The sequence below is a fragment of the Pomacea canaliculata genome, linkage group LG5 (genome assembly GCF_003073045.1).
Source record: "Pomacea canaliculata isolate SZHN2017 linkage group LG5, ASM307304v1, whole genome shotgun sequence".
NCBI lineage: Eukaryota > Metazoa > Mollusca > Gastropoda > Architaenioglossa > Ampullariidae > Pomacea > Pomacea canaliculata.
Genome location: NC_037594.1, coordinates 4,683,042 through 4,710,902, shown reverse-complemented (window position 1 = coordinate 4,710,902; position 27,861 = coordinate 4,683,042). Strand labels below are relative to the sequence as shown.

At 38.2% G+C, this 27,861-nt stretch overlaps 2 protein-coding genes across 2 annotated transcripts; one reads left to right on the top strand and one right to left on the bottom strand.

Moving 5' to 3' along the window:
* Window positions 1-1,120: 1,120 nt before the first annotated feature.
* On the top strand, window positions 1,121-14,074 carry LOC112563901. The gene is made up of 2 exons (XM_025238369.1): window positions 1,121-1,937; window positions 2,087-14,074. The coding sequence occupies exons 1-2, from the start codon at window positions 1,789-1,791 to the stop codon at window positions 5,988-5,990; spliced, it is 4,053 nt and encodes a 1,350-aa protein (XP_025094154.1). The 5' UTR covers window positions 1,121-1,788; the 3' UTR covers window positions 5,991-14,074.
* Window positions 11,903-21,221, bottom strand: LOC112563903 (solute carrier family 49 member A3-like). The gene is made up of 10 exons (XM_025238370.1): window positions 21,073-21,221; window positions 19,342-19,500; window positions 18,732-18,948; window positions 18,411-18,487; window positions 18,097-18,231; window positions 17,654-17,770; window positions 17,359-17,511; window positions 16,832-16,989; window positions 16,078-16,211; window positions 11,903-15,139 (listed from the first exon to the last, which is right to left on the bottom strand). The coding sequence occupies exons 1-10, from the start codon at window positions 21,205-21,207 to the stop codon at window positions 14,979-14,981; spliced, it is 1,446 nt and encodes a 481-aa protein (XP_025094155.1). The 5' UTR covers window positions 21,208-21,221; the 3' UTR covers window positions 11,903-14,978.
* Window positions 21,222-27,861: the final 6,640 nt, after the last annotated feature.

Sequence of the window (27,861 nt, the reverse complement as noted above, 5' to 3'; positions counted from 1 at the left end):
CAAGACGATTATGATCATAAAACCCTCTTGGGATACCTGCATATGCTCAAGATTCTTAAGACAGCCATATTTGACTAGGAAACACCCAAAAGTAGATGATGAAGTAAAATTTGCGTAGGCAATAATCAGCCATCCACAAAGTCAAGGAAGTATTTTTCAATGTTTCCAGCACACCCATTAAGGGAAATGAAAAACCAGTAGCTGCATGGTACGACTTAATTACCACACAAAATATATTTTTTACTGCAATATTTTAGGCACATAAATTTTATACTTCATTCCAGCATGAATAATTTTTTAAAAAAAGGGATGTCTATTTAGCTGATAAGCAAGAAATTCAAAACTCTGCGGAGTTCATTTTAAACAACTATCAGTATATATATATCGCAGAGGATATCCCCCAACCTTACCACTTGATTTCCCTAAGAAAAAAGTGCCTTGGTGGTATAACAAACCATTTTCAAATTTCCCTTTCACTAGTCCACAACGCAAAATGTAAAACTCCACGGACCTCTTAGATGTTCAGAAGTCACCATCTTCTCATGCTGCCATGCATATCAAAAAGGAACCTATTCCTTACCACCTATAAAGATTCATACTATTTTTACTCATCGTTATTCACCCACAGAGCATCGGGGGAGCGTATCAGCAATTAAGGTCTGAGTCTGATTATTTGCTTTTGAAGCTTCCTTCCTCTGAGCAATGGAGATAGGGAGATCGACATGATATGAGTTGTGACAACTTGAAATCATGGTAGATGGTACAAAAGGGACACGACGTTCAGCTGCAAACCATGCAGTTGTATGGTGCGTGCATGGTTCAGGTCTGGCTGCTGGCTCGACACTACTGGTATAGCCATTCAGCCAACAATAACAAGTTTAATTAATTTTGAACGAGATATATAATGTTGATTGACGATGATGCATCTAGTCATAACACACAAACGTTAAAATAAAATTCCGCGTGCGTACTACGCATGCAAGAGTGAGCATGAATATATATGTGTCTCTGTTAATAATCGATTTTTTTCTTTTAATGCACACGCTCTTTAAAATAAAACTGTTCCGTAATTTCCTTTCGAAATTGGACAGTAGAAGCGATTTTTTCTTTTATTTCCTTACACAAGTATGAGTAGCTGTTGTTACCAGGGATACCAAAATCCGAATTAGCGTTAATCTTAAAGTTGAGATTCCTTAGTAAACATACCGTTGTGTACTGGTTATGGACATGATATTCGTGCTTAAATACTTCCAGTATATCAAATCTTGTCCACACGTCAAAATCGCAAATACATAAGACTGCTAGAATTTAAGTTCTATTTTGAGTACACATCGATGTTGCAAAATTTGAGTGTGAAAATGTCGCTCGTGTATGACCTCAAAACACTTGTCAGAATTACCATGGCTAATCAAACGCTCGTGTTTAAGTTTGTAAATGTACTTTTAAAAAACTACCATGCTTTTAAGTGACCTGTTGTCAGTGGAGAAAAATATTTGCAAGTACAAATCGACGAAAACATTAGCGGAATCTGCATGGGGGAGGAGAGCGAATGTAAGAGTTGTGTCCCTTAATGAAAGTTTTGCACCTTATTTCCTTGAAAAAGCTTATGATTTAGAAAGGTAGACACTTCCAAGATGAAACCATTTCATAGAGATTACTTATGCGTATACTATACTAGAGAATTAGGCTTAGAATGCCCCGAAAAGTGTGCAAAAAGCTACCAAAGGTAGTTTTTGCTGCGCATGCGTACTGCTACAACTACATCAATGTGGAAGCTGTAAATGGAAAATGGCGGATCTTCCACGAATGCACCTAACCATTTCAAAAGGAATGAAATTATCTTGTACAGTTGAACAAGCCTTAGAAGATGTGATCGTTGTTTCCCTGAAATATAAAACTAAAGAATTTCGTGGGATTTTATTGGATTCAAGCCAAAGGTAAGCTGTATTTTCGCTCTAAAATAAGTTGAACTCGAGGGAATTCCAGATGTTTTTCTCCTATGTTTTCATGTGTACCTTTACGAAAGACGTGATATCAACGTTCATCGTGAGTATTTAGAGCAGTGCAGTTATGTATTATGTTTCAGACATCTTCCACCTGGATTGTGCTTTCATCAAGACTCGCAAAAATCTGGTGATGGAGAAGTAACAAGCGGCGAAAACAGTGTTAATTCTCATGACCATGATGTGGGTGTGGATTATAGAGGTGCTACACTCGTTCGCAGGTACTCTTACAACAACGACCCAGCCAAGTACAACGAACAACCTCTGCCCACTACTCAGATTATTAGTATCAGGTCTTCTCGAAGCAAAACTGTGCGCAACATTCGTCTTAGACCCCGCCAAACTCTGTGCTCAAAGTGTAAAAATATGATTCATGACAGCAAACCTAAATCCCCTCATAAAAACTTAAAACCAGAGGGCGAGAATCAGGGAGAAATGATTTACCATAATACGCGTTTCAGAGCGGCAAATGCTAACAAAAATCAAGAGACAAATGCATCTGCAGGACCTGCATTACGGTCAGGATTAAGGAATCGACGAAACTCAGTTGAAAGCCCTAAAGTTTTGCTGGAAAACATTCGGCCTAAACGAGAGGTGAGATCAACAGCAAAGCGAAAAACTAGTCCAGAATCAAGTCAAAAATTAAAGCTTGTAGACAGTTCTGCAAAGCGAAGTGATCATCGAGATCAGGCAGAGAGAAGCCAGAGTCAAAGACATTCCAATAAAGATGTAGACATATATGGTAAGGCTGCTGAAAGCATGAGTGTCTTAAAGCAAGATAGTGAGTTTGGATTGCGTGTTGTGGTTGAACGATCTGCTGGAATAGATGGTAGCAGCAGCACATTAAGTCAGTACAACAAACAACCAGTTATAAAGCTGGAAAAGTCTTTGGTCCAGAATCTTTCAGCAGAAGAAAGAACTGAAAGGCCTCCCACTCTTCAGATAGTGAATATTCCCAAGCCTTCACCTGCCATCAAGATTTCTTATGGAGATGGAGCTGTTTTGAAGATTCCTCCACGTCTACCAGGCACAGAGATGAAAAGCCCAGAAGACCATAGCACTGCCGAAGAATCTCCGATGCACAATCCAGAACCACCTCTCCCTTTAAAGAAAATAAAGAAAGCTTCTAAAAGATCTAGAGATAAGCAGAGATATCGCAGTTTAGAGGATAATATATCATCTGATCCACCAGTGCCAGGAATAAAAATTTCTGTGCATCACAGAAAGCACAAAAGAAAACATAAACATCGGCATGCAAACAATGGAGATGAAAATTACAATCTGGAAGCATCAGCATGTAAGTTTCCTACCATTATTACAAAGTATTCATTGGTGTCAGACAATGTTGGAGAAAGTGACAAAGGCATGGATTTTCGCAAAAGTGACATTTCAGTGAAACAGTCAATGAACATTGAAGATGACTTTGTGGATGACATATCTAAGGCAGAAGATGAGCAGACCACAATTTCTGCTGATCAGATTATCTTTGACAAGGATCCTCTTCGATTAGATGATATGTCCAGTCCTCCTTCTATATGCGGTGTATCTGACCATAGTGAAACAAATAGTTTTGAACACACAAAAGATAAAGTGGGGAAGGCAAAAGCTTCCTTCAATGATGCCTATTCGTCCAAAGTAGACACTAAAACAATACAAATTTGGTCATCACCAGGCAAAGCTGATGGGTTGTCATTTGAGTCAGAAGGGTCACCAGCCAAGATTGAAGCACCTCCATTTCAGACTGATGATTCACCAGACGAGATTGAGATTAAGCCTTTGAAACTTGGAAGCTCACCAGAGAAAGTAGAAGGTAGTCTATCAGCAGAGAAAGAGTCTTGGGGAAAAGCAGATGATGAAAACAGCTCTGTTGAATCTGAAGATGAAGCAAAGAAAGTGTCTCTACCTTATGGACATGGGGTATTTGAAGACCTCACACCAGATGAAGATGAAGGTAGTCACGATGACCTTGATGCAAGTCAGCCTGCTTATCACCTGCCTGTGACAAAGAATGCGCGGCTAGTGTATACTTGGCATCAGGGGGGTGCTTTGGCCCAGGCAGAGCCATCACATGTGTCTGGCATTTCTGCATATTTTCCTAATAGTCCTGCTCCTTTGATCTCAAGTGGCTCAGCATCTTTGTATCAGAACAGTTCCCATGTGTATCAGAATGGTCCATCTTCTGTGTTTCCAAACAGTCCTGGTTCTAGCATTTTCTCAAACAACCCAGCCCCTGCTTTTTCTAGTAGCTCTGGAAGTGTTTTTCAGACTAGTAGTGCCCCACGCATACAGAATAGCCCCACCCCAATCATACAGAAAAGTCCGGTTCCCATTTTCCAGTATAATATTTCTCGTCATCAAGGCAGCCCAAATCGGCGATACCAAAACAGCCCTCAACGACGATATCATAGTGTGTCAGAAAATTCTGGAAATCCCAGATACCAAGCTGTTGTAGATGGAGCTGGAGGTTCTGTTCAGAGGTCGACTACACAACCATCCATAGTTTCTCGATATCATGGTGACGGTTCTGCCATCCGGTACCTTGCTAGTGCCGGTGATACAGCAACAGGAAGTGGTAGCTTTGTCCCTCAGAGTGACAGTAGTGCCCTGTCTGCTATCAAATATCAGAGTAAAGTGGATGGCAGGTCAGCAGTCCGGTTCCAGCCTCAGGCTGACAACAGCATATCTGGCTTCCAGGTGCATGCCACAGATGCCACAGTCAGCACACTGCTTAGAGCCCAAGCCTCAGCTGACAATAGCTCAACTGCAGTGCTCTACCCATCTTCAGTGGATGATAGTGTTCAGAGCTCAGTGGCACAGCACAGTCAGTCCCTTGGTGATAAAAGCAATGTGCCCAGATTCATAGTTCAGAACGAGAACGATCCCACAGCCACTAGGTTTAAAGTTCAGGGAAGCAGTAGTTTGTTGTCGGGCTTCACCATTCAGCAAAGTGAAGGCAGCACAACTGTACACTACCAGACTCCAGGCAGCTCAGTTTCTAGGTATCCAGTGCATAGTGATGGTAGCCTTTTGTCCAACTACCAGATGGTGAAAAGTCCAGCTGCAGGACTTAAAGTGCAGCATGACAACAGCCCTTCATCAGTGACCTACGAGAAGGAGAAGAAACGTACCTCTGTGTCAGTTCCCAGTTTTTCAAAATCAGTCGGTGCAAATGTTACTGCCTCCAACGTGTTCATAACACATGGTAGTCCAGCCACACATGTCCAAAGTAGCTCTGTGCCACGGATACAAGGCAAGCTTCCCCTAGTGCTGCAGCTGCCTTTCGCAGGGGCAGCCAGTGTGGATCCTTTGAGTGGTTCTGGTAGTGTTCCAAGCCATCATGATAGTGCTGTGATGTTTCAAAGTCGTGATCATAGACATGTTAGTATTCAGCAGGGTCAGAGTTCGTCGACAGTTTTTCAAGGTCAGAGTAGTGCAGTTTTACCTCAAGGTCACACATTACCTACTCTTTCTCAAGGTAAGAGTCAATACAGTAGTAACATTAGCAACTCTGAAAATGATTCTGACAGTGACTCTGTGGTAGACTACCTGCCAAACTCAAAAAGCAGCAGTCACCAAGTTACACACAGTGACCAAGACCATGGGCATTCATTAAAGATTCAAGCACAGAGTGTGACCAAATGTTGCAACAGTGAGGGACGTGAATTTCATATTGGAGATATAGTGTGGGGAAAAGACCAAACTTTATCTTGGTGGCCATGTCGAATCCTATCCATAGTAGCCACTCAAAATGACCACGATAAACATTTGACCCATGTGGTTCATGTGTCTTTCTTGGGGAACATAAAAAGGACAGACATAAAGTCTACAAATTTGCGTCCATTTCGGGAAGAGTTTAGGTTGCGTTTCAATAAGAGGAAACAAGGTCAGTATATTGTTGCTGTGAAAGAAGCCCTTGTTGCTACACAATCTTTGAATTCTCAAGATCTTGATTTTAAAGACATTGACTTAGTCTCGACATTCATGTGATCATTGACAATTTATTTCTTTATTACATAAGATGTGCTTCTTACACTGAAGTTTGGTGCAGGAGGTAAAGACCTTAAAGGTGTGGGTGGGGGGCTGAAAAGGATGCTGCCATCTTTTCAAGAAAGGGAGAGATCTGAAGTATTAAGGAAAATGATAATATAATCTTAAATTTTAAATATGCAAATACCATTACATTTTAGAAAAGAGATTGTAAACTCCTTACATTCGAGTGTGATTGAATGAGCTAAACTTCAGCTTAAAGATGAAACCAATAGTTGAAATTTTTAGCTGTGTGCTTATGAAATATGCATCTATTCATGTCTGGTTTTGGTTAGACTTCTGACATTATTGGTGATGATGATAAGTGCTTCCCTTTGTCACAGCCTAGGAAATGAAGAATAATTGCACTAAAAAAGAGTTCTAACTTTTGTGATGTTTGTGTCATTTACACCTTACATCTAAGCTTAGTATTCTTAGAATACTGTCAAATAGTTATATTACTAGTTAGACCCTATAATTTAGTAGCATAATTAGAATAAAGTCCAATATTTCTATTACTAGTTTGGCCCTATAATTTTGTTATACTTAAAATACAATCAGATACTACAACTAGTATGGTCCTATTATTTTATTAGCTAGTCAGCACTAGCACTAGCCATGCTAATGTTACATAGAGTCAGTTAAGAACTTTCAAACTCCTTGTTCTCCAGCCACCTTTTACTGACTCTTTTAGGAAACCAGAATTATGTGTGTTTCTGTACAGTCAGTTACTCCTTTCCTTCCTGGCTTGCTCAGTCCCCTTCCAACTGTAATTTTACAGCCAAAATCGAACTGTCTCCTTAGTGCTTTTTAACTGAGATTCATCATCCACGTCTGATGACTCTTAGGGTCCCTGTTGCTGACAAAGAGTAAATTGCCAAACATCTGCAATTAAAAAAAAATGTAAATCTTTATCTTGGGTAAACGAAAAAGTAGGTAAGCATAAACAGAAGCGGAACTGGTAATTATTTCAGTGATTAACTGAACGTGCTGTATCATGCTGGAAATGGTGACAGTTTTGGGAGACCTACATAAGATCACTTTTGTTAGCATATTTTCAGAAAACACCTTTTTCCTCTCTCTACTATTGAACTTTATGTAGAGACTATGTAGCATTTGAAGTTTTGATGTGGAAATGCTCACTGCATTGTTAATGCTTTTAAGCAAACTCTAACACGAATTGTTATTGTGCACTTAATAGCCTGTTCAGCCTTCATGTGAATCATATACTTTGTTATTTTTAGCAAAGACCTTGACAATAAAATATTATGTCCTACAACTAGGCTGTTTGTGCAAAGGGAAGCAAACATTATCAGACCAGTCAAGCTGGAGCAAAAGTTTGGGAGGGCTAAACAATTTCTTAAGTGCTTTTTAGATTGCAGTGAAGGCCAGTAACTGGCAGAAGTTCAAGAATAGTAACTGATCTTAACGGATCCTAATCAGGGATGATTATCTTGTGGAATATTTTTTTTCAACAAAACTCTCCTTCAGGGGTTGTCAGTCATACTATCTTATCATGTTGGTGATCTCTGCTGGATCTTTTAATCTGGGGAATGTGATAAAAAGAAGTTCCATTTTTTGTGGAAAAGGAAGTTCTGCAGCCATTGTAAAAGAGTTGGGGATAGATAATTTACATTTTACATGATTCATTCTACACAGTTTATGAATTGCTTGTAAAGCAGCCACTTAGTAATTCCTGTCCACGTTAGGTCAATGGTAATTTCTTCCATGTCATTAGACTTTGTGCTTGTGTCCAAACCAGTTTCCATGTGCAAGACCCAGATGTTCAAAGTGTTGTCACAAGTGTGCTTGTTTGTGTGCACTTTCCATCAACACATTTAGCATTAGATTTCCAGTCTCAGCATGGCAAACAAGTCTTCAGAAGATAAAATACAGATTTTTAATGGTGGATGTCTTGATGTTTTAGAGGTTGGGGAGGGGATTATGATCAAGGTCTCCCCTTTACTGAAGTTGTAGAACGTTCTGATACTGGGATAGTGATAGTGTTGGATATATATTTTACATTCATGACAGGAGGTTTTGTGCTCTGGTACTGTGGTTGATTTTTAAATACCACAAGAGCCCTCCAGCAAAGGACAGTATATTTCTTTGAGTGATTTACTTATCTTTCTATTGACCTTTAGACTACTGGTACAAGTGATGATATGGTCTTAACAGATCACCAGCTGTTAATTATTCTCAGCATTTTGTTCTTGCATGCTTGTCAAAAGGGAAACTTGCCCAGTTGTGTGTCAGATGTGATGCTTTGGTGCTTTCTTATCTTGATAAAATGTCAGCATAATGGTTATAGCATCTGTTTGCCCTGCTCATGTCAGCAACAATATTCTTAAGAGAAAGTATAACAGTAGACTTGCTTTTTTTTCATCTTAAATACAGCCAACCAGAAATTCCTTGTTTTGTTGATATTTCTTTTTTAGAAGAAAAATCATCCCTTGGTAGCTTACTTTGTAGGAGTTTTTATTTTTAGTTTTGTTGTTGTTGTTCCATTGCCTGGGCCTTGCTGTCACTATAGTGCAGAGATCATAATAAGGGTTTGGTGGTAGATTACTTGTTTACTTTACATTTATAGTGTAGATGGACAAGATGATGAAACCATTCACTGAAATATAAGTTCCCCTTAATCATAGCACGTTTTCTAGGAATGAAAAAAGTTGTTGGTTACCATACATATTGTCACACCCATCTGCAAGATGCTTTTTATGAAGGAGAGTATTTCCCCATCTGCCACTGAACTTTTTGCCTGCTCATAAATCTGAACTTTGTGGTGTACTTTACACATTTCATGTTAAGACACAAAAGCACTCAAAATCAAATTTCATCCTTTTTCAGCTAAGCATTGTAAGCTAATATAAGGCAGGCTAGACCTTCTTGAATGTGTTCATTTTTTTAAAAGTATTGTTGTGTTGTCTCTTCTAATGAAATGAAGGAATCAGTTGCTAGCTGTCTGAGGATCGTAACAAGTGCAATGAAATGTGCATGTCTTGTTACTGTAGGATGAGAGATTTTATAGTTATACATGTGTGCTTGTTAGTCAGGCATCAAAACCACCTAGTCTTGTAGTCTTGTTTTCTGCCCATGATCAACTATCCTGATGTTTGTTTCTTTAATTCTCTGTCTCATCAGCTGGATGATGATAGTGCATGCAGTGCAAAAATTATTATTTTTTCACTCTAATGGTAGTGCTTAGTGATAAAGTCTTTGTGGCCCTTTGCTCCACTGAGGGCGATTAGGAACAAGAAGTGATAAAGTCATTTACTCATCCGTCCATAGCTCCTCATTGCCCAAATGATGGGTGAAGTACAGGATGCATATGAACAAATTGCATCTTTATGCTTTGCTATTCTGCCCTTTGAAATATCTGTGTAGTCTGAAGCTGTGCCTTCAGCTAGTTAAGTTCTAATTTACAACTTTCATGTCGAAAAGCATGTCATACAGTAGGTAAAATGTTAAAAGAGCAAACAAGAATCAGAGCTTTGCTATTCTGCCCTTTGAAATATCTGTGTAGTCTGAAGCTGTGCCTTCAGCTAGTTAAGTTCTAATTTACAACTTTCATGTCGAAAAGCATGTCATACAGTAGGTAAAATATTAAAAGAGCAAACAAGAATCAGAATATTTCTAGAAGGTAAAATGTTCAAAGTTGTTTGATATTGTATAGGGCTTGGGTTTTTTTTTTTGTTTTTTGTTTCGGTGTGTGTGTGGGGTAATTCTGCTTGATTTGTTTTTAATTTCTTTGAGAATTACTTTGTGCATGTGAAAGATGAATTGGTGAAGGGGGGTTTCAAATCCTAGTCATTCCTGATGTTGACTTGAAGGCATGCTTTTGCTGCATACATACAGTAATTGAGTACCAACAATCTTGAAAGTTGTTCATGGTAAAAGACCAAAGAAGTTTGAGCAGTCTTCCCGAGTATCATTGGTGTCCGACCCTAGGCACAAATCTATAAATTTGTAGACTCCCTTTCATGCTAGCAGACATAAGTAATGATTAGCTCTCAGTCTGTTCTGGCATGACTGGGGATTTCCATAAAGAGGTTATTGAATATTCTTCTCAACTTTTAGGAAGAAGGGGTACTGGGAAGAGCATCTAAGTTGTTCATATAAAGCAGTTTTTGCTGTTTATTGATTTGAATTGAAATGATATCGTTAACTTTTTAAAAATCAGTGATTTTATTTTTTTAGTTATCGAAAATTCCCATATAACAAGATATGAATTGTTTCCTAAATAAGAAGAGCTCTTATGAAAAATAGGAAGCTTTACTTTTCAGTGTTTCCTATCTCATAAAAATATCCATATAGCACATAAGAAAAAAAGACATGACGGTAGAGCATATTAATTACTTTTTATCAAATATTAGTGACATTGTTTTATATGAAATCATGACAAAGCAGTTTCTTGATATCAGGGATCACTATAATATTAGTACATGTATATTTTTAGTTACTTTTTCTGCAGTTGGACAATTTATTTAGAGCATGTTTAAAAGACAAATTTTAAATAAGAGTTTGAAAACTTGCATTTTATGGATGAGAAAAGCTGATTTTTGTATATTTATTATTGAAAAAATAGAAGGTATATATAAGAGTATGGAGGCTATCTTTTATTATTGACCATAATAATAGTTTTGAATCAAGACATCATGTGTTAGCTGAAGTACTATAGTGTATCAAAGGAGACTATCTCTGGACGATTGCCAATGGAACTTTCTATTCAATGCAGTGCTTTTTCTTGAGTGGGTGTTTTGGAGGAGTAAAATGTGCATCTGTAGCAACCACTTTCCAATATTTTTGTAGAATCTTTGGCTATTGCTAGGAGTGGGATGCCAGTGAAAAGCTAGATCAGCAGGGTGGAGATAATTAATTACCCACCCACCCCCCATCCCTGCTTTCCCCAGGAACTTTATTCAGGAACAAGCATAAGTAAGGATTGTCCTTGGAAAATTCTTGTAAAAGCATCTCAACAAAGAATCAGTAGTTGCTTCTGGTAACACCTTCATATCAAAGAATATGATAATTTGCCTGTCATATTGTAGCTAGCTTTTTATGTTCTTGGGTTCCCTCCTTCCATCCTTTCAAGTGTGAGGGTGGTCTGGTGCCTGCTACCAATACAGTGAAGGTTGGCTGCCGTGGGTTCAGATCTCATTTTGGGCATGCTGTTCTTTCTCTGCATGTGGCATCTGTTTTCAGGGCTGGCTGCTTTGTCATGATATAGACTTAGTTGCTGGCTTGGCATAAAATACCAATCCCTTCCACCACCACCACCTTTATTTGTGTTCCTTGTTGCTTTTTTACATTGATAATGGCAGAAGATCTAAAATATTTGGCATGCGAACAGCAAAACATTTAACCATTTGCATTGCCTTGAGAACTCACAGCGTCCTTGAAAAAGTAATTTTTTTAAACCCCCAGAATGTCTTTCACATCTATATTTACAAGCCTGAAGTGGCTTAACACTGGTTTTATCTTAGAACCTAGGTTTGTAGATTAAAGTGAACACATTTAAACTAGCATCTTGGCAGAAAAAATTTTTTTCTCCTTTCCCTCATTCGTCATCCCCTCACAATTTTTTTTTAACAAATCAGGAGAGGGGATAAAGGTTCAAATTTTGTATCATATATACATCTAATATCTAGCACCAGACTAAAATGAACAGGAACATCCTCACTTCAATTATTTTAAATAACTGCATTTATTTATTTTTTTTTAAAGAATAAGTTTAAGCAATAAGAAATTAAAAACTAAACATAGTGTACACTAAGATCACATTATCTTAATTCACTAACCGTCATTCAAATATGTCCATCTGTAAAAATCATGAAATGTATACGTTGATACAAAGTTGGTTTTGTTTTGTTTTTTTTTGTTGGTGTAGCAAGTTACTTATTGAAGGTAACAGAGCATGATGATTGGATTAAAAATACTGGTATCTCATCTGAGAGAGCTGTATTGCAGAATAAACATAGTTCTTGAGGTAAGTTATGTAGCAGGAATCTACTTATACATCAAGGATGCATGACCTTATAAAAATTGATCTTACATAGACAGATTTAGACATGTGATGCCATCATTGTACCCACTAAAGGTAATACATTTTTATTTACAGTTTCATATATATATATGTTTGCACACATACATACCTGCTGTAGAAATGCATGTGTGCTTGGCTGCTGTGAAATATTGATATACTTTAAGGTCACAGCTGCAAATGAAAGAAACTTGTGCTTGTTTTGTGGTGAGAGTGAAACTTGGTCTTTCAAAGGCAGTTGTAAAGTATACCTCAGGCTTAGTCATTGATGCAACTGGTCTTAGCTACTTATGACTCACTTGGTGAAATATGTTACCCTTTTTCTGGCAAGACACAAGTTATAAAGTGTGGCTGACTCATTCTTCCGCTCATTTAACAAACTGTTGGATACAATTGTTGATTTTCTCAAAGGAGTTTTTTTTTAGGATTCCTATGTAAATATAGTATGCTGTATCTGTAATGGGAGCACAAGGGTGTGTGTGAGAACAAATGGTAGGAGAACATGAAATTGCATTTGTGATAGCATTTGGATTACTGCATAAGGAATGGCGCAGAAAAGCGGCAAAATTAAAATGCATGTTAAACAAGATCTTCTTTTACACAGTGTTTTTATTCCTTGTTATCATGTTTAACTGCTGATCTAATTTATTTCTTGTTACACTTCAAGGAACACAGGGCTGCCTTTAAGTAATATTTGACCAATGAAGCAAAACAAGTTGCCCATATTCAAAAGCTTGCGTTCATTTACCTCATATTTTATATTTGAAAGCAGCACAGTAACAAATGAATTTATTTAAAAATGAAAATGCCATTAATATCACTTCTCACTGCACAACAAACTGATTTCCATGAATACAAATATCAAAATATGTAGGTCATGTTTATATTTTTATAGGTTTGTTTCTCTTTCACAAAGTGTAAATCCCTTCATAAACTCTACTGTTATGGTTACTGTTATTGATTCTTGGAACTGGTTCATGTTATGTTAACTGTATGTTATTTGCAACCTCCCACTCCCACTCAGCCTCCACCTCACATACACCCACAGAAGGAAGAAGAAGGCATCCCTCCAATGATGGCAAAAGATGAAAGGTGACAATCATTACAATCAGCTGAATTTTTTCCTAAAGCTGGATCCTGTTGCTCATAGTGATGTATGAAAGGCAAGCAATATCTATAATGTCTTCCAAAAACCAGAGTAAGTTAATTTGTGGCTTTGACATGGTTTCTGAGAGGTTTACACAGTTACTTCTTGTTTACTGCTTTTCAGCAGGTGACAGTCCTCATCATGCACGGAAATCAACATATTAATAACAGAACTTTCATTATATTGATTTCAAACATTGCCTAGGTCTTAGGAAAAAATCTCTGTACACAATATTACCCCATATTTACACTTTACAAATGAAATCCATTAAAATTTCTTTAAAATCCTTTTCATCACTGCCATAAGAAAGCAAATTGTATAATGTGAAATCCATTGCAATTTAATGCAAAACACATGAAGTATACTGCGCTCATAAAATGGAAGTTTGTAAAAACGTGTTAAAAAATAACATGAATTGCATAAAGGATCATTATTTCAATGCACAGTGTCAGCAGTTATAAACATTTACTCCCTTTAATATGCATGCACCTGCACTTGCAGTCTTTCAAATACAGTGATTTGGTAGTTACTGGTAAATTATTAAAAATAAATCGGGAAAAGAAGTTTAGAAAAAACAGAGTGTTAGGGAACAGGTTTCTTTGGCTTTTGCTGTTTGTTTTTTTTTTTTTTTACTGCTCTACAGTAATAACAAGGGAAAAATGCATACTTCATCAAATAAGAAATCAAGGAAAGGCATGCCTAATAAGCAGATCTATAGCTGTACCTCGTCCAGTAGGCCTGCATCTATTTTCAACAGGTTGTATGTTGTGAATGAAACCAGTTTATATGTTCTGATTATTGGATGTGCATCTTTAAATAAATTATTTTTGATTAATTTTTTGCACTTTTAGACTCTGGATGCCACCACAAAAACTAAATCTATTTAGAACAAGAAGTAAATATGAAGTCCAAGATGAACAGGTTGAAAAGTAGAGACAAGGCTAAGAAAGAACAGCATAAAGGGTGAACTGAAAAGAAAACACAGGTAAGGTATGGAATATGTAGTCCTATGACCTACCGGTCTCCAGGGAGTGAAGTTTCAGAAACTACTCTTGAACTTTACGGTCAGCTTTTGTGAAGGCTGCATTTCCTTGCTGCTTCACCTTCCACAACCATCTATAAAGCCAAGTATCCATTCCACAGGTTGGTTACCCGGAGAAGTATGCTTCATTACACGGGCAACGAGTCTTCACCTTTGAATTTGGATTCTTTTGCTTGAACCACTATGATATCCACTTCCACAACAGAAAGAAGCAGTGAAGTGTTATGAGGCACAAAATCTTGCAGCTGAGGTTGCTTGAGGCTGGCCTCATTCACACTGCCTCAGGAAGTTCTTGTCTGACAATCTTCAGATAATCCAATTTTGGTGAAAAGATTCCTCAAAATGTGATGGTGAAAAATTTTGAGGAATATATTCACTTGAGGCAAATGTAGAAATACCAGATAAAAGTGACATGGAGATACCAGTAGCTGAAATCCATGACTAATAAATATGTCAAAGTGGATGAAAAATGCAGCATATTATTTTATACTGTGCATTTCTTTTATCAAATGCTCTTAAAAGGTTCTTGCTATCAATTCCTAAAATAGCTATATTTGAAGTTTGAGCTAGTAAGCTAGAGATCATCACCTGGTATACCTACTTTTTTTCTTGCAGTTCTGTTTTGATCAAAGCAGAAGAAAATCTCATAGCTAGAAACTTCACATGGCTGTCTTCATGTATCAAAACACAGCTGATGGTGTCTTAATTCTGCAGTGTTCAAGCATTATTCTCAACTGGACCAGTTTCCACTACAGTTCTGAGAATGTCATTAACCTCAGCAATCCTTTCTGCTAGAAGTCGATGGTAGACTGGACGGAAGAATATCAGAAAAATGACGACAAAGAACACCATCACTCCATTAAGGAAGAGATTTGGTACTGAAGACAAAAGAAAAACAGTATTAGTTGTACATAAAGACGAGTGCTACCTGCATAATGGAAAGTTTTGATGGTGAGCTGTTACAGCAAGTGTCGTGTACAGTAAACACAGGTCTGATAGGCTAACACTGTGCATCTCTAGTTTGTAACCGTTAGTGTGATGCTCTAACAATAGTTGTCAATATGGAACCATATTTCTGTCTGCAAAAGTTAAGCCACTCCACCAAAGACTGACAGTTGAGCTCCCATAAAAAACATTGTACTATCAACTACTTTTTAAAGCAAAAATTTATTCACTTACTGAATATTTTATGCAATGGCAAGGATACAGACTGCATATGTACTGATGGTGTTATTTAACATGAGTGGCCACACTTCATGCAATAATTTTTTTTTTTTTTTTTTTTTTTTTTAAGATAAGCATTCATTATTAATGTCTATGTGTTTTTATTTATTAATTTTTTAATATTTTTATTTGTAAAGGACTTTGAGACTGCCTTTGATGGTAGTGTAAAGTACTATAGAAATTAACTTTAATAATAATAATGGTATAATACTTTACAATATTTCCCGAGAGAAGTCTACAATATTTCAAATATTTGTCTTTAAAGACTGTACCTTTTCCTTTTAGTGTATATGCATGAAAACAGTGAGAAAATGCACATTCATGTTGATGCTGGTAGATTTTATACACCTCATATTTTATTGGATACACATCAACATATTAAGTAGGGAAAAGACTGATAATGAACAGGCATGGGGACAGGTGAACAAAACTATAAACATCCTTTTTTTTTTTTTTTGTTACTTTAAACACTCATTTTCCAAGTTAATATGTTGAAGTAGTTTCTGTAAGACAGTGTTCTTTAAATTTTCTTTTTTTTTCTTCTAATTTTCTTCCAAATTGGGTCTGTAAAAGGTAGCAAAAAATGCATTACCAGTCCAATCTTGTGGTGTGTTAGATGTGGAGTTGCCATCAGTATAGCATGCACTGGCAAAACTCTGCTCTAAAGGTGATAATGGCTGAATTAACATCTGTGCAGCAAGCATATACACCAGACTCTGAATCTGCCTGCAGAGATGTTTTAGTAAATGCATTTTCAATGTGCAGAAATGAATGTCCCCATTAAAAAGTACCCTACTTCAGCTAAAAAATCATTGTATATTGTTTTTCTTATCCTATGAAAATAAACATGGTATATAAAAATTAAACAAAAATTAGTCTAGTTTATTCCTTGTTACTCCTTTGAGGAGCATAGGGCTATAGTTAAAAAAAATACTATGCTATATTTATTGCTTTGCTGGAATCATTTTATTTGCTTTTAGTAATGTTCTTCTTTACACCACCCCTACTACACACACACATACACAAAGATAATGAAATAAGAAAACTAGAATTCAAAATCTACATGCAATAATATTTTCACACTGCTAGACAATTCAAGATTTGGAAATATATGCTATCAACGTTAACTGAGATGATAAGAGAGGTTTCAAACACTGACATGAAAAGCTATAGCACTTTACCTTTTCTGCTTGACAGTAACATCTGACCCCACATATTTTGCTCTTTCTGATAGGAAAATGTAAGGTGACACAATAATGAGATAGCAGAAAGTGGCAGTAATAAGTAAAATGAAACATAGATGCAGAAAAGGCACTTATATATCTTTCAAAAAGTAGTATTCTTACCCTGATACATACAGCAGCCCAGAACTTGTTGCTTCAGCTACTGGATATGTAACTTCTACAGCCATCTCCATGGATACTGGATATGCACCAAAGCCAAAAAATCCAAAAACTCCTATTGACACAGCAATAGGAATTTCCAAATCTCTGTAACGGCTTATCTGTTAGGAAAAAAGTCATAAAATCTGTGATTCTAAGGCAGTATAGGAAGAAAGTTCATAGTGCATTTATTCTCACCTCAGAAATAGAAAGCTTACTAGCCAATGGATCTGCTCTGCTGCTTAAATGATGTGCACTGATCGTAAAAGATGATGCAGCTGCAGTCAGACACAAGGGTATACGTTATTCAAGAAATTTCAAAAAAGAAGATATAATAGGATCTTTAAACCCAACAACTTTTGTTTTTATATCAATCACATTTGAGGCAAAATCTGCATCTGATATTTCTGGTGAGAAAACATTTCCACACAACCAGCACAGCTGTAAATGCTGTTTCTGACCTACACCAAAAACTAAACAACAGAAGTTACCTCTGTGAAAACAATGCAAGCAAGGACAGCTGCAACATAGCCTCCCTTGGCTACCTCCTCAAAACGTTTGGTTTTGTCCACAATTGCACCAGCTACACCTGCTCCAACTATTCCACAAGCAATCAGTAAAGCCCCACAGAGACCAGCAAAATCCTGAAAAGATAAACACACAGGGGTATTAAAAGCTATGAAAACTTTCAGCTTTTCTCTATGGGAGTGTCATAAGTCTGCTGACTAAGAATGGCAGTTGGAGAAAAAAAATGACAATGTAGTCATGCAGACAACTCTCACATACATTGCTGTAGCCACGAGGACAAAGGATTTGCTCCAGGAATGTTGTAAATGCTGTGAAGAGTGCCAGACCTGCTCCAAAAACCATGAACAGTATCCAGTAGGACTTGACCTTACACAGCTGGAAAAAAAAAACATGAAACATTTTTAGATTTCCAGAATGCTTCAGAGTTCTTCTCTCAATCTCTTTAGATAACACCCATGTGTGTATGTGTCAACATGCTTGCCCATGTAGGGGCTGTATTCAGGTAAAAAATAATGTTACCATGGTTATGCTCAGAGGTATCAAAATAGGACACTACACGGTATCTGTTTCATACTGAAAAAGTACTCCAGTTTTCAGTTCTGTAAATTATTACATTTTACTCTACATCATTTCTTTTTTGTTTGTCTAATTTTTTTTATTTTTGCTTCAAATACATCAAATTTTTGTATGGTTTGTATCACCTTTTTAAGACCCAGGAAAAATGGTTCTGTCCCTTCAGCAGCACTGGTGGTTGGTGGAGTACGGGGTACACTACTGCAGACCCCAAATGTCGCTAGTACAGTTCCAACACCAGCAGCTCCTGTGCATACCCACAGCTACAAGAAGACATAAACAGAACAAGTGTGCATATTTTCCAGTTTTCAGCTTCATGTTTGCCAGTTTATTCCGATGCACTGTTTGCTAAACACCAGAAATTCAGTATTACGTCTGAAAAATTTGTATTTCTCTACAACTACAATATTGACTGAAACTTCAGAAGCTTACAAGTACTCACAAGTTTTGGGATGTCAGCAGGCAACGTAACCAGTTTAGGGGCAAGAAGGTTGGCTATAAGAATGCCTAAAGGATTAGCTGAAATAGACAACTTTGAATGAATACCACAATAAAGACTCCAAAGGAGAGAAAGAGAAAGAAAAAAAGAGGGAAACAGAAATTGTGAACATGCATATGAGTGTGTATATGTGTGCATGCAAGAGAATGTACGATGAATATGTCAAAGCCTGCATGTGTCTGTATGCATGCATACTAGCTGTAACCAATGTCCATGCATATGTTTATGTTGGAGAGAAAGTGTGTGATTGTCTCTCTGAGTTACCCATGGAAGCCAGTGTATTTGCAATGGCACGCTGACTGTCAGGAAACCAAAGAGCTGCCAGCTTGGTTGGCACAAACATGATAAAAGGCTGACCACATGCAGCCAGGAACTGGCCAAGAAGCAGAACTGGATACAAGGAACTCTCAGGAAATATATTCAATGTTGTCATGCTCCTGAGCAAAGCTCCTGTCAAGTTTAGCCATGATGCCAAGATAATCTGGAAAAGGGAGAGGAAGTGACGAATGAGATAAAACACAATGCACTAATACACAAAAAAATGTGGTTTCATCATTTTAAACTCATTTTAAACAAAATAAATTTGACATTGGTGGTAAATATTGGTCTTCCCCATAAAAACAAAATTTCCACACATTAACTGATACATTTCCAGCCAATCTAATTATTAATAGGAAGAAATGTAAATGTTATATAAGAAAAAAAAAATAGCTGGTCAATCAACTGATTTAATAACCCATAATACTGATATATCACTATATATATATATACACACAACATAATAATTATTTTGTAAAACATACCAGATCTTTATAAATATAAGTAAAATTATTTTACTGATAAACATCTAAAAACCATAGTAGTCAATGCTTACACTGGTTCGAAGGCCAAATGTATCTAATAGCCATGCAGCCACAAGGCCAAGTGGTATTGAAGATACTACGTATACCAGTGACAACCAGTTGACTTGCATATCTGTTATGTGGTAGTATTTTGTTGTGATATTTGTGATGGGAGAAAAACAAATCCATATCTGAAATAAAGAAAAATAAACCTTGATGGCTCCATGTACACATGCACTTAACTTCTCAAAGAAAATCAATGGTGATTCAAAAATGGAATAGAATTTATAAGTGATAATCAATTAGTCAATGAAACATACACAAAACATCTGAGGTGACTGAACTGAACTGTTATGGTTAATTATTTGACACATTGCAAAGTCCTGTTGGTTCTCTGCAAGAAATAATTCTTCTACTGTTTCTGTTGGTGCAGTGATGTTTATTTCATCATTTTGATTGTGAAAAGCTTTTTTAATTTGCCTTTGAAAAGTACATTTAATTCATATAAGTATAAGTATACTTACAAAAGGCCCTTACTAACTTAATGCCTCAGCCTCACTTTATGCATACGTAGACAAGCACATTATCTATAATTATGTTCCAGGCAATATCAAGGGTGAGAAGCTGATAATTAAAAATAAAATGGTTGACCACATTTCTTGGATTCGTGAAATATAATATATTCCTCAATTTGTAGATATAGATATACTATTAAATCTCATACCCCGAAAGCTTTTTTTTTAAATTCTGCAAAAATGTATAGAACGATCGAAGATAAACAGTTGGTTGGTTTAGTATTTACTGTAATTATAAATGTTTTCGCTAATGACGGTGTTTTTAGGAGTGGATCAAGCAAATACAATGAGTCACTTAAAGACAAAACATCTTCAGTTCTTGCAGTGGACATCATGCCATGCGGACGTTATTTATAAATAATGAAACAACGTCCACATGGCGCATGATATACAATACAGTGATACCTCGGTTCTCGAACGCCTTGACTTTCGACCAAATCGGTATTCGACCAGGAAATTCGAGAAAATTTTGTCTTGGACTCCGAACAAATATTTGGAACTCGAACATCCGAACGTCCGAGATGAGCCGAGTTGAGCCGAATGGCGTTCATTGGGCCAGCGCGCCTTGCTTGCGTCATCAGTGTGAGTGCAGAGGAGAAAAAAACAGCAAACAATTGACAAATTCTTCCGTAAAGAAATCAGACAAGCAACTGCAGAGCAAGATTCTGATTCTCCTCAGCAAAAGATACAGAGAACAGAAACACCGAAGAGCAGTTACCCTCTGTTTTTATTGAAGAGGACTCCCCTTCAAAACAATAACCACCCCTTCCCTCTCCCTCCACATTCATTCTCTCCTGCCATAAAGTTTGGTACAGGTACAGTAAATGAACACAATTACTGTACTGTACTGTACAGTACATTTTATTTATTTTTGTTTTGTTTTAATAAATACACTTTTATTTCTTATTTCTTGTTGAGACTCATGTTTTTCTACATATTATATACAAATTAGGCCAGTAAATAGGCATTTTCTGGGGCTTGGAACGAATTAATCCAGTTTCCATTATTTCCTATGGGTTTCATTGCTTCGGTTCTCGAACAATTTGGTTCTCGACCGTCCTCCCGGAACGAATTATTTTCGAGAACCGAGGTATCACTGTATATATTCATTCTTTCCACATCCGTGGTTGACTTTTTATTATTATTAATGCGGACAAGAACCGATAGTTACTTTAATAAGACACTAACCATAGAGTTTGCAGCATTCACAACACAAACGACGAATACCATTAGCCATCGTCGCTTATAAACTACAAAATCCCTCGTCAGTGGAGAATAGTAATCGACTTTATCCTCTAAGAGAGAACTATGAGGTGGCGCCATATTGTTTGTTCATGTGATCGAAATCACGTGACTACAGATGCTGTCATGGGTACAGCTTTGTAGTGCAGGCTTTTGAGGACACATGCACTTTAAAATGTTGCAAGAGTCTCATAGAGGTTTGCCATGTTATTCTATGCGTGGTTTTGAGTTTATTTTTGATATTGTAATGTTCAAACATAAATGTAAGTACAAATTGTTCAGCTAACAATAATTAAATTTAACACATCAACCTATATAATAATTACATAGGATTTCATCAGACCTACATAGAAAGGCCATGGACGTGTATAGGTGGATTGCTGTCTGTCTGCCGAGACCAACGCTTAGCCTCTTGCAAAGCTGTTAGTCTCGGTGAGCCTCAACAATGAATGTGAATAAACCGGAAGCTTTGTCGTCTCATGCCTCGCTTTTAGTAAGTTAACTTCATCTGCCAGCAGTCCAGCAATACAAGTTCATGAAAAGGCATTTATACGTATTTATATATTTGCATAAATGATTGTGTGTGTGTTTTGAATGGATGGGGCTGGAAATTTTTAATAATTGGAGTGCAAATGTTTAAAAACTCTTCGCTTCCAAGGCGTTCAGCGCCCTCCGCCACATTAATTCTCTCTACACGTGCTGCCATCCTACCAGTACTTTTGTCTGTGCGTTTAATTGTTCTATCTCGGCTTCATTATTGTAACGCCCTGCTTATAGGCTTCCCCTATACAATTCTTCATAAACTTCAGAAAGTACACAGCTCTGCTACACGTCTCTGGCACTTAGAGCTAGGAAACGAAGTCATTTTAATTACTGATCCTTTGCTATAACGTCTGCACTGCATGGCTATATATATATACCCATATATTATATACCCATCCGTTCTGACATTTAATTAGTACAAACTGTCCGTGCTGTGTTTTAATTTCTTTGCAGGCTCTTGCCCTATTTCTCTGAACTTCTCTTCCCCTACATTCCAGCAAGAGAATTGCTTTTCGTCTGATGACCATACTCGATCTCTATATATCCCTGTCACCAGCACAACATATGGTGACCGAATTTTTTAGTAACTGTGCCTCAAAACAGTGGAATTCTCCTCGGTTCCATGTCTGGCACCTATACCCACCATCGAATCCTTTAAACGTACGCATTAAAAACACATCTGGTCAATGAGCATTGCTCCTTACACCAATCACTATAGCTGTCAGTAGCTGTCATATAGTCAATTGACTATATAGTACGTGGCGTAGAAGCCTCCCTCTCAAAAAAAGATACTGAGGAGACAAGAATATGAACGTTCATGATCCCTGTCAGCATGAATTTGTCCCTCTCCCCACCAAAAAAAAAAAAAGCTGAACATCTTCCCACGCCTCTGGACTAGTCCAGCTGCTCGTCTTCCTCTGCAGATTTATTACACTCTTAATCCTTACTGCTTGTTCCCTCATTGCTCTTTGTGTCTTCTTTATTTGTCTTTTATTCCTTGTCTGCATAGTTGTTCCCCCGCCCTTCCGTCTTTCGTATTCTGTCCGTTGAGCGCTCATGAGAGCATGCTTCTTCGTGCGTGTGATTATGCGTCACATATACGACATGTTTATTAGTTATAAATTCCTGCAGCAGCAGCCTTAGCAGCACGCGAGGCTTACGGGACTCTGGGCGAGTGTCATAAGCGGGGACGTAAGTATAGACTGCATGTATATTATATACCAGACCACAAGAATCTCAAACTGCCTTCCCCAAAGGCCGCGTCTGAATTCTTGCACTACCAACTAGCATATTGGTGCCTGGTTTCTGCCAAAGAATTGTATTGTTCTTCAAACAAAGTCTTATATCAACATTTTCATTACATATGTTTGTCGCTCTTTGGTCTCTCGTCCTGCAGACCATATGCTAGAGTTTATATTTTTAATCGTTATAGAATGTCTCTAACAGCCATATGCAACCACGTACAAGACAAAGGGTGTTGATAATACTTATACCATTAACAGCCATGTGTATTATTGTTCTTAAACATCTCAAAGAAAATCAATAGAATGTAAATATGAATTTAAGCTGTATTTTTAGCATCAAGCTGGAGATGAAATGAAGAAAACTCTGATTTGATTTTGATGTGAGGATTTGCGGTATGGGGAGTACACGCCTGAGGAGACACAATTCCAGCCAGCATCGGTGTCAGCAGCATCTGTGCAGCTGTCCTTCGAGAACGTGTACACAGACATTTTTAATTACATGTTTGTCATTTTTTTGTCAATCGTCTTTTTTATCAGTATATGACGAGTAGATTTATGGGAAGAGATTATTAACACACACACATATCAGTTCTGTCCCTTCGCCTAACAGACTGAGGGGATTGGCTGTCCTTGATTTTGTTTATGTTTTTGTGGTCGTGCTTCAGTTTGGATGAAAGGGTTGACCTTCATGTTTACATGTGCTTCTGCTGCGTCTTCCTCTTCTGGTTTGCAGCTGGACTATATATAATAATTATTATTTCGAAGTGCAAATTGTTCGGATTTATTGGGTGGAGTCCAGTGAATAAACTAAAGTGACGATGACACTTTCGCAGTTTCATATGACAACATTTTTTCAAGATTTCTCAATACCTTTCCAATAGTCTCCTGATGCCACCAACTGTTATTCTCTGGTGTTGTTACCTTTAAAGTTGTTACCTTTATAGCAGTCGGCATTGTTCTTCGTTTTACATCCTGGTGACCTTGTTGCAGCGCCTTTGGCTGAGATACTGCGCTTTATCAATTCTTACTTATTATATACATTTGCATGTGTGTATCTGTCCCACCATTAATTTCAAGTACACAATTGACGTCTAGTCGAAGTAAACAATTAATCAGGTCAGCTCTGGAACGATTTTCAGGGATTCCGAAGTTAGGATAATGTTATTGTCTGTCATAGCTGATAACACAGAACTTCAGATATTTTGTCGGTCATCTCTGTCAACAAAACGAACATTAAACAATTGTACAAATAAGAGTCTCCAAAAACTGTATATCTTATCTTTCGGTATGGTTCTGTGCCAGAGTTAGTGGAAGATAATTAATGGTTCTTCAAGTTGATGATGGCCAGTATTTACTGACCTTCGCTGACTCAACTTGGTTCAGCATGGACTGGGAAGGTCTTTCTGACCCCAGGGAGGCACACACTGACCTGGACGCAAAAATCGATCTCTTACGCAAGGTTATATGTTTCCACCTTTCCCTCTTCCATTCCGCCTCAAAGTACATCGTCACTAGTGACCCGACAGTCTCGCTGGCTTCTCGCCATCTCTCGGGAACCGAGTAGGGGTGTTGGGGGAAGGTGCGGTTACATGAACTGGCTGACCCTGTGTTTCTCTTTCCAGAATCGTAGTATACGAGGAGACATCCCTCATCGCATCATTAAATAAATTCTTGGAGCAGAAACTTCGTGAAAGTGACATTTGCCTGACAGCAAGTCTCGATACCCACTATAACTTCCTCCATTTGTATTAATTAAACGTCTTACATTTCGTGTTCCTTGTTGGTCATGTACCCTGTCGACACCACTGATCCTTTTGTTGAAATGGATTAAAAAGTACATAAATAAATTCATTTGTCGTGAAAATCCGAATAGTATCATCAAGAACACAGTCCAGTGCGCAGGAACCGGGGGAGAGTGGGGGGCAAGGGAGACAGCCACTCCCTCAAAAAAAAAAAAAAAAGGTAAGTTTATCCCACTGACAACTGTGGACACAAATTTAGAGGTGGGCTGTTGCGCAGGAGATGGCGGTTGCATAGGTGGGAACGTGATGTTCAAAATACGAGACATTTCTCAAACAAAAGCTGACTCCTCTCCCCACACGTCTCCTACACAGGGTTGAGAGTGCGATTAAGCAGGCAGTGTTTGCCTCATTGATTCCGGAAGTTTGCTCTGTCCTCTTATGTGGAGTTGGCGGGGATGGGGAGTTGGGGGAAGGGGAATGTGCATGACTGTACTCCCCTTCGCCTCTGACAGCGTGGACGTTAAAACACCTGCAGGGACTTTAGCGTCTACCTGTTTATGCCTCTCTGTCTGCTGGATGTTTATTAAAGTTTTTTGTTTTTTTTTTTTTTTAACCGTTAAGTATGTATTTCTCGCACGACACAAAGTCGTACCTGGTGCATCCACACCAGTTGCACTCTTTGTTCGGCGAACGAGAATAAGGAGGCTAATTGAAAAAACACACACCCTTTTAGCAAGGAATTTTCACGATTCACATTCAATGCCAGAGGATAAGACTCCCAACAGTCACGTGACATGTTCGTGCTCAACAGGTGCGCAAATCATGACGATCGCCAAGATCATCATTATATGATATTACATGCACTTTTATAACGAGATATTTTCTTATTCTCTCTCTCTCTTTCTCGTGTGTGTGTGTGTATGTAAGTGAGCGTGCGGGCGTGATACCTTCGAATACGTACGTTATCCTTCATATTTTTTCATGTTATGACATTTCCTTCACTCGTTCACTCTTTCTCCCTATCTCTTAGGTAAGTTCACATGTCTATGAAATGGCTGAAAGTCTCTTGGCCCTCTCTACACATACAGTCTCTCTAATCGCTCACAAAGTGAGAGGCTCGCTCGACACACAGGCAGAGGTAGTGTTATCCTGGGAGCAGTGTAAAGGCATGACATGCAGTATTTTATCTCAGCTAATGGTGCACACAACACAGTCCCTTTCCCACCATTGAACTTCTCGCAGGGGAAGATATCGGAGGTCGTTGCTTTCTCCTAAGCCGTGGCCTGGCAGTCTACAAGGTTGCGAGCAAATAAATAAAGTTACTCCACACAGACCCTCTCACACATATGGTTAGATACATCAAGAGATTCGCTTCAAATACGTGACCATGCATGAAAAAAGGAATTACAACGAAGACTACACACACATATTTGGTCTCTCTCCCATACATTCGCTCTATCTGACTCACATTTTCTCTCTCACACACATATTCTCCTCCCCCCTCTCTCTCTACAAAACACACACACTTTCACTCTCACACACGTACATTCTCTCTCTCTCACAAACATTCTCTCTCTCTCACACACACACACGAACTAATATCCCTGGACTGCTGGCAGACGATTTTTTCCACTTAACTGCTAAAACGAGGCACGATACAAGAAAGCTTCCGGTTTATTCAGATTTCAGATTAACCACTAAAACAAGACATAATACAAGAAAGCTTCCAGTTTAGTCACATTCTTTGCTACGGCTCGCCAAGACTAACAGCGGAGAACTTCGCAAGAGGCTAAGCGTTGGTTTTGGCAGACAGACAGCAATCCACCTATACACGTCCTTGCACACATTCTCTCTCTCTCACACATTCTCTTTCTCTCACACACATTCTTTCACTCACACACACATTCTCACACACACAAGAACACGCTTTCTCGTGTCTATCACACAACACATATCAATAATCCTGTACACCACACAATCATCCTATCCCCTCATTGATCAATCCACTAGATAGATCCATAAAACCAGACATAATATTATATCTGCTTATAATAAGAACTTGCGATTCAGCTGTAGTTATCCTAAACGGATGTGTTCTCTCGAACAGTTTCCGCGAAGTCAGGAACTTTATAATGCGATGAGCTGAGCTTTGGACACGTGAAGAGCAGCGGGCGGGTGTACAGAGATGACCCGCAGCACGTGCGGTACAAGGTGCAGCAAGTGATGACACGGTGACTGGACCCACCTCCTCAACGATTTAACCGAACAGTAACCTACGAATCCCCATATTAGGAAGTAAATGAGGGTAGGGCACATTAGAGTGTGATGCTGTCACACCTCAAACTTTATATACCAGGAAACATTGCGGAAAACTCTCTACACACTATCCCAGATGGCACGTGACACGTGAAGGGATGCTATTACTATAGTGGTCAGGAAGGGAAACACAGTTTTCAGAGAAAAATTGCTTTCTGCTGATGTCGTAAGCTGGGCTGAGAATGCAAGTCAGTTGGTGGGCCCGTCTGTCAACAGTCTGTTGTCAGGTGTGGGCTAGGTGAGCTGTCAAATTGTGTTTCCGGGCTGTGCATGGGTGTATTCACGGTTACACGGATAGCACATTTATACCCCTTTCGACACACCCCGAAAGAACTCGTGTACCGCTTTCCAACTTTGTCCCATTGGTGACGTATGTGCTTCTTGCTTTGTTCTTCGAGGAAGGAAACTTAAAAACTATTGTAAACACGCACGTACAAAGGTCATCCCAGGTTTACCAAGGAAGTTTCTAAGCGAATATCCCACATGATCACATTTTAGGCCAGCTGTCAAAAACCCCATTCCAACACATGAAGAACAGAACTACCATCAAACTGTGTTGAAGACTGTGATATAGAAAATGCACCTTTGCTGCCCAAAGTTTCTGTGCTTTAGAAGGGAAAAAAAGCAAGAGAATGAAGCATCAATTATCACTATAACTGTTTTAAAACCTTCATATCTGATACTCTCTCCCTTGCACAAGAATGCGCTGACACAAAAACCCACGCACCCACGCCAATTTTTATTACTATTTTATTATCAATATACCCGTTGTTAAATACTTGAGGGATTAGCCGGTATCTGAAAGATGTGGTAAACACAGCTTTGGTCTCGTGTACATTGTTTGCACTGATATTTAAGCACTAAAGCAATCTGTCGCTCTTCTGTGGCCA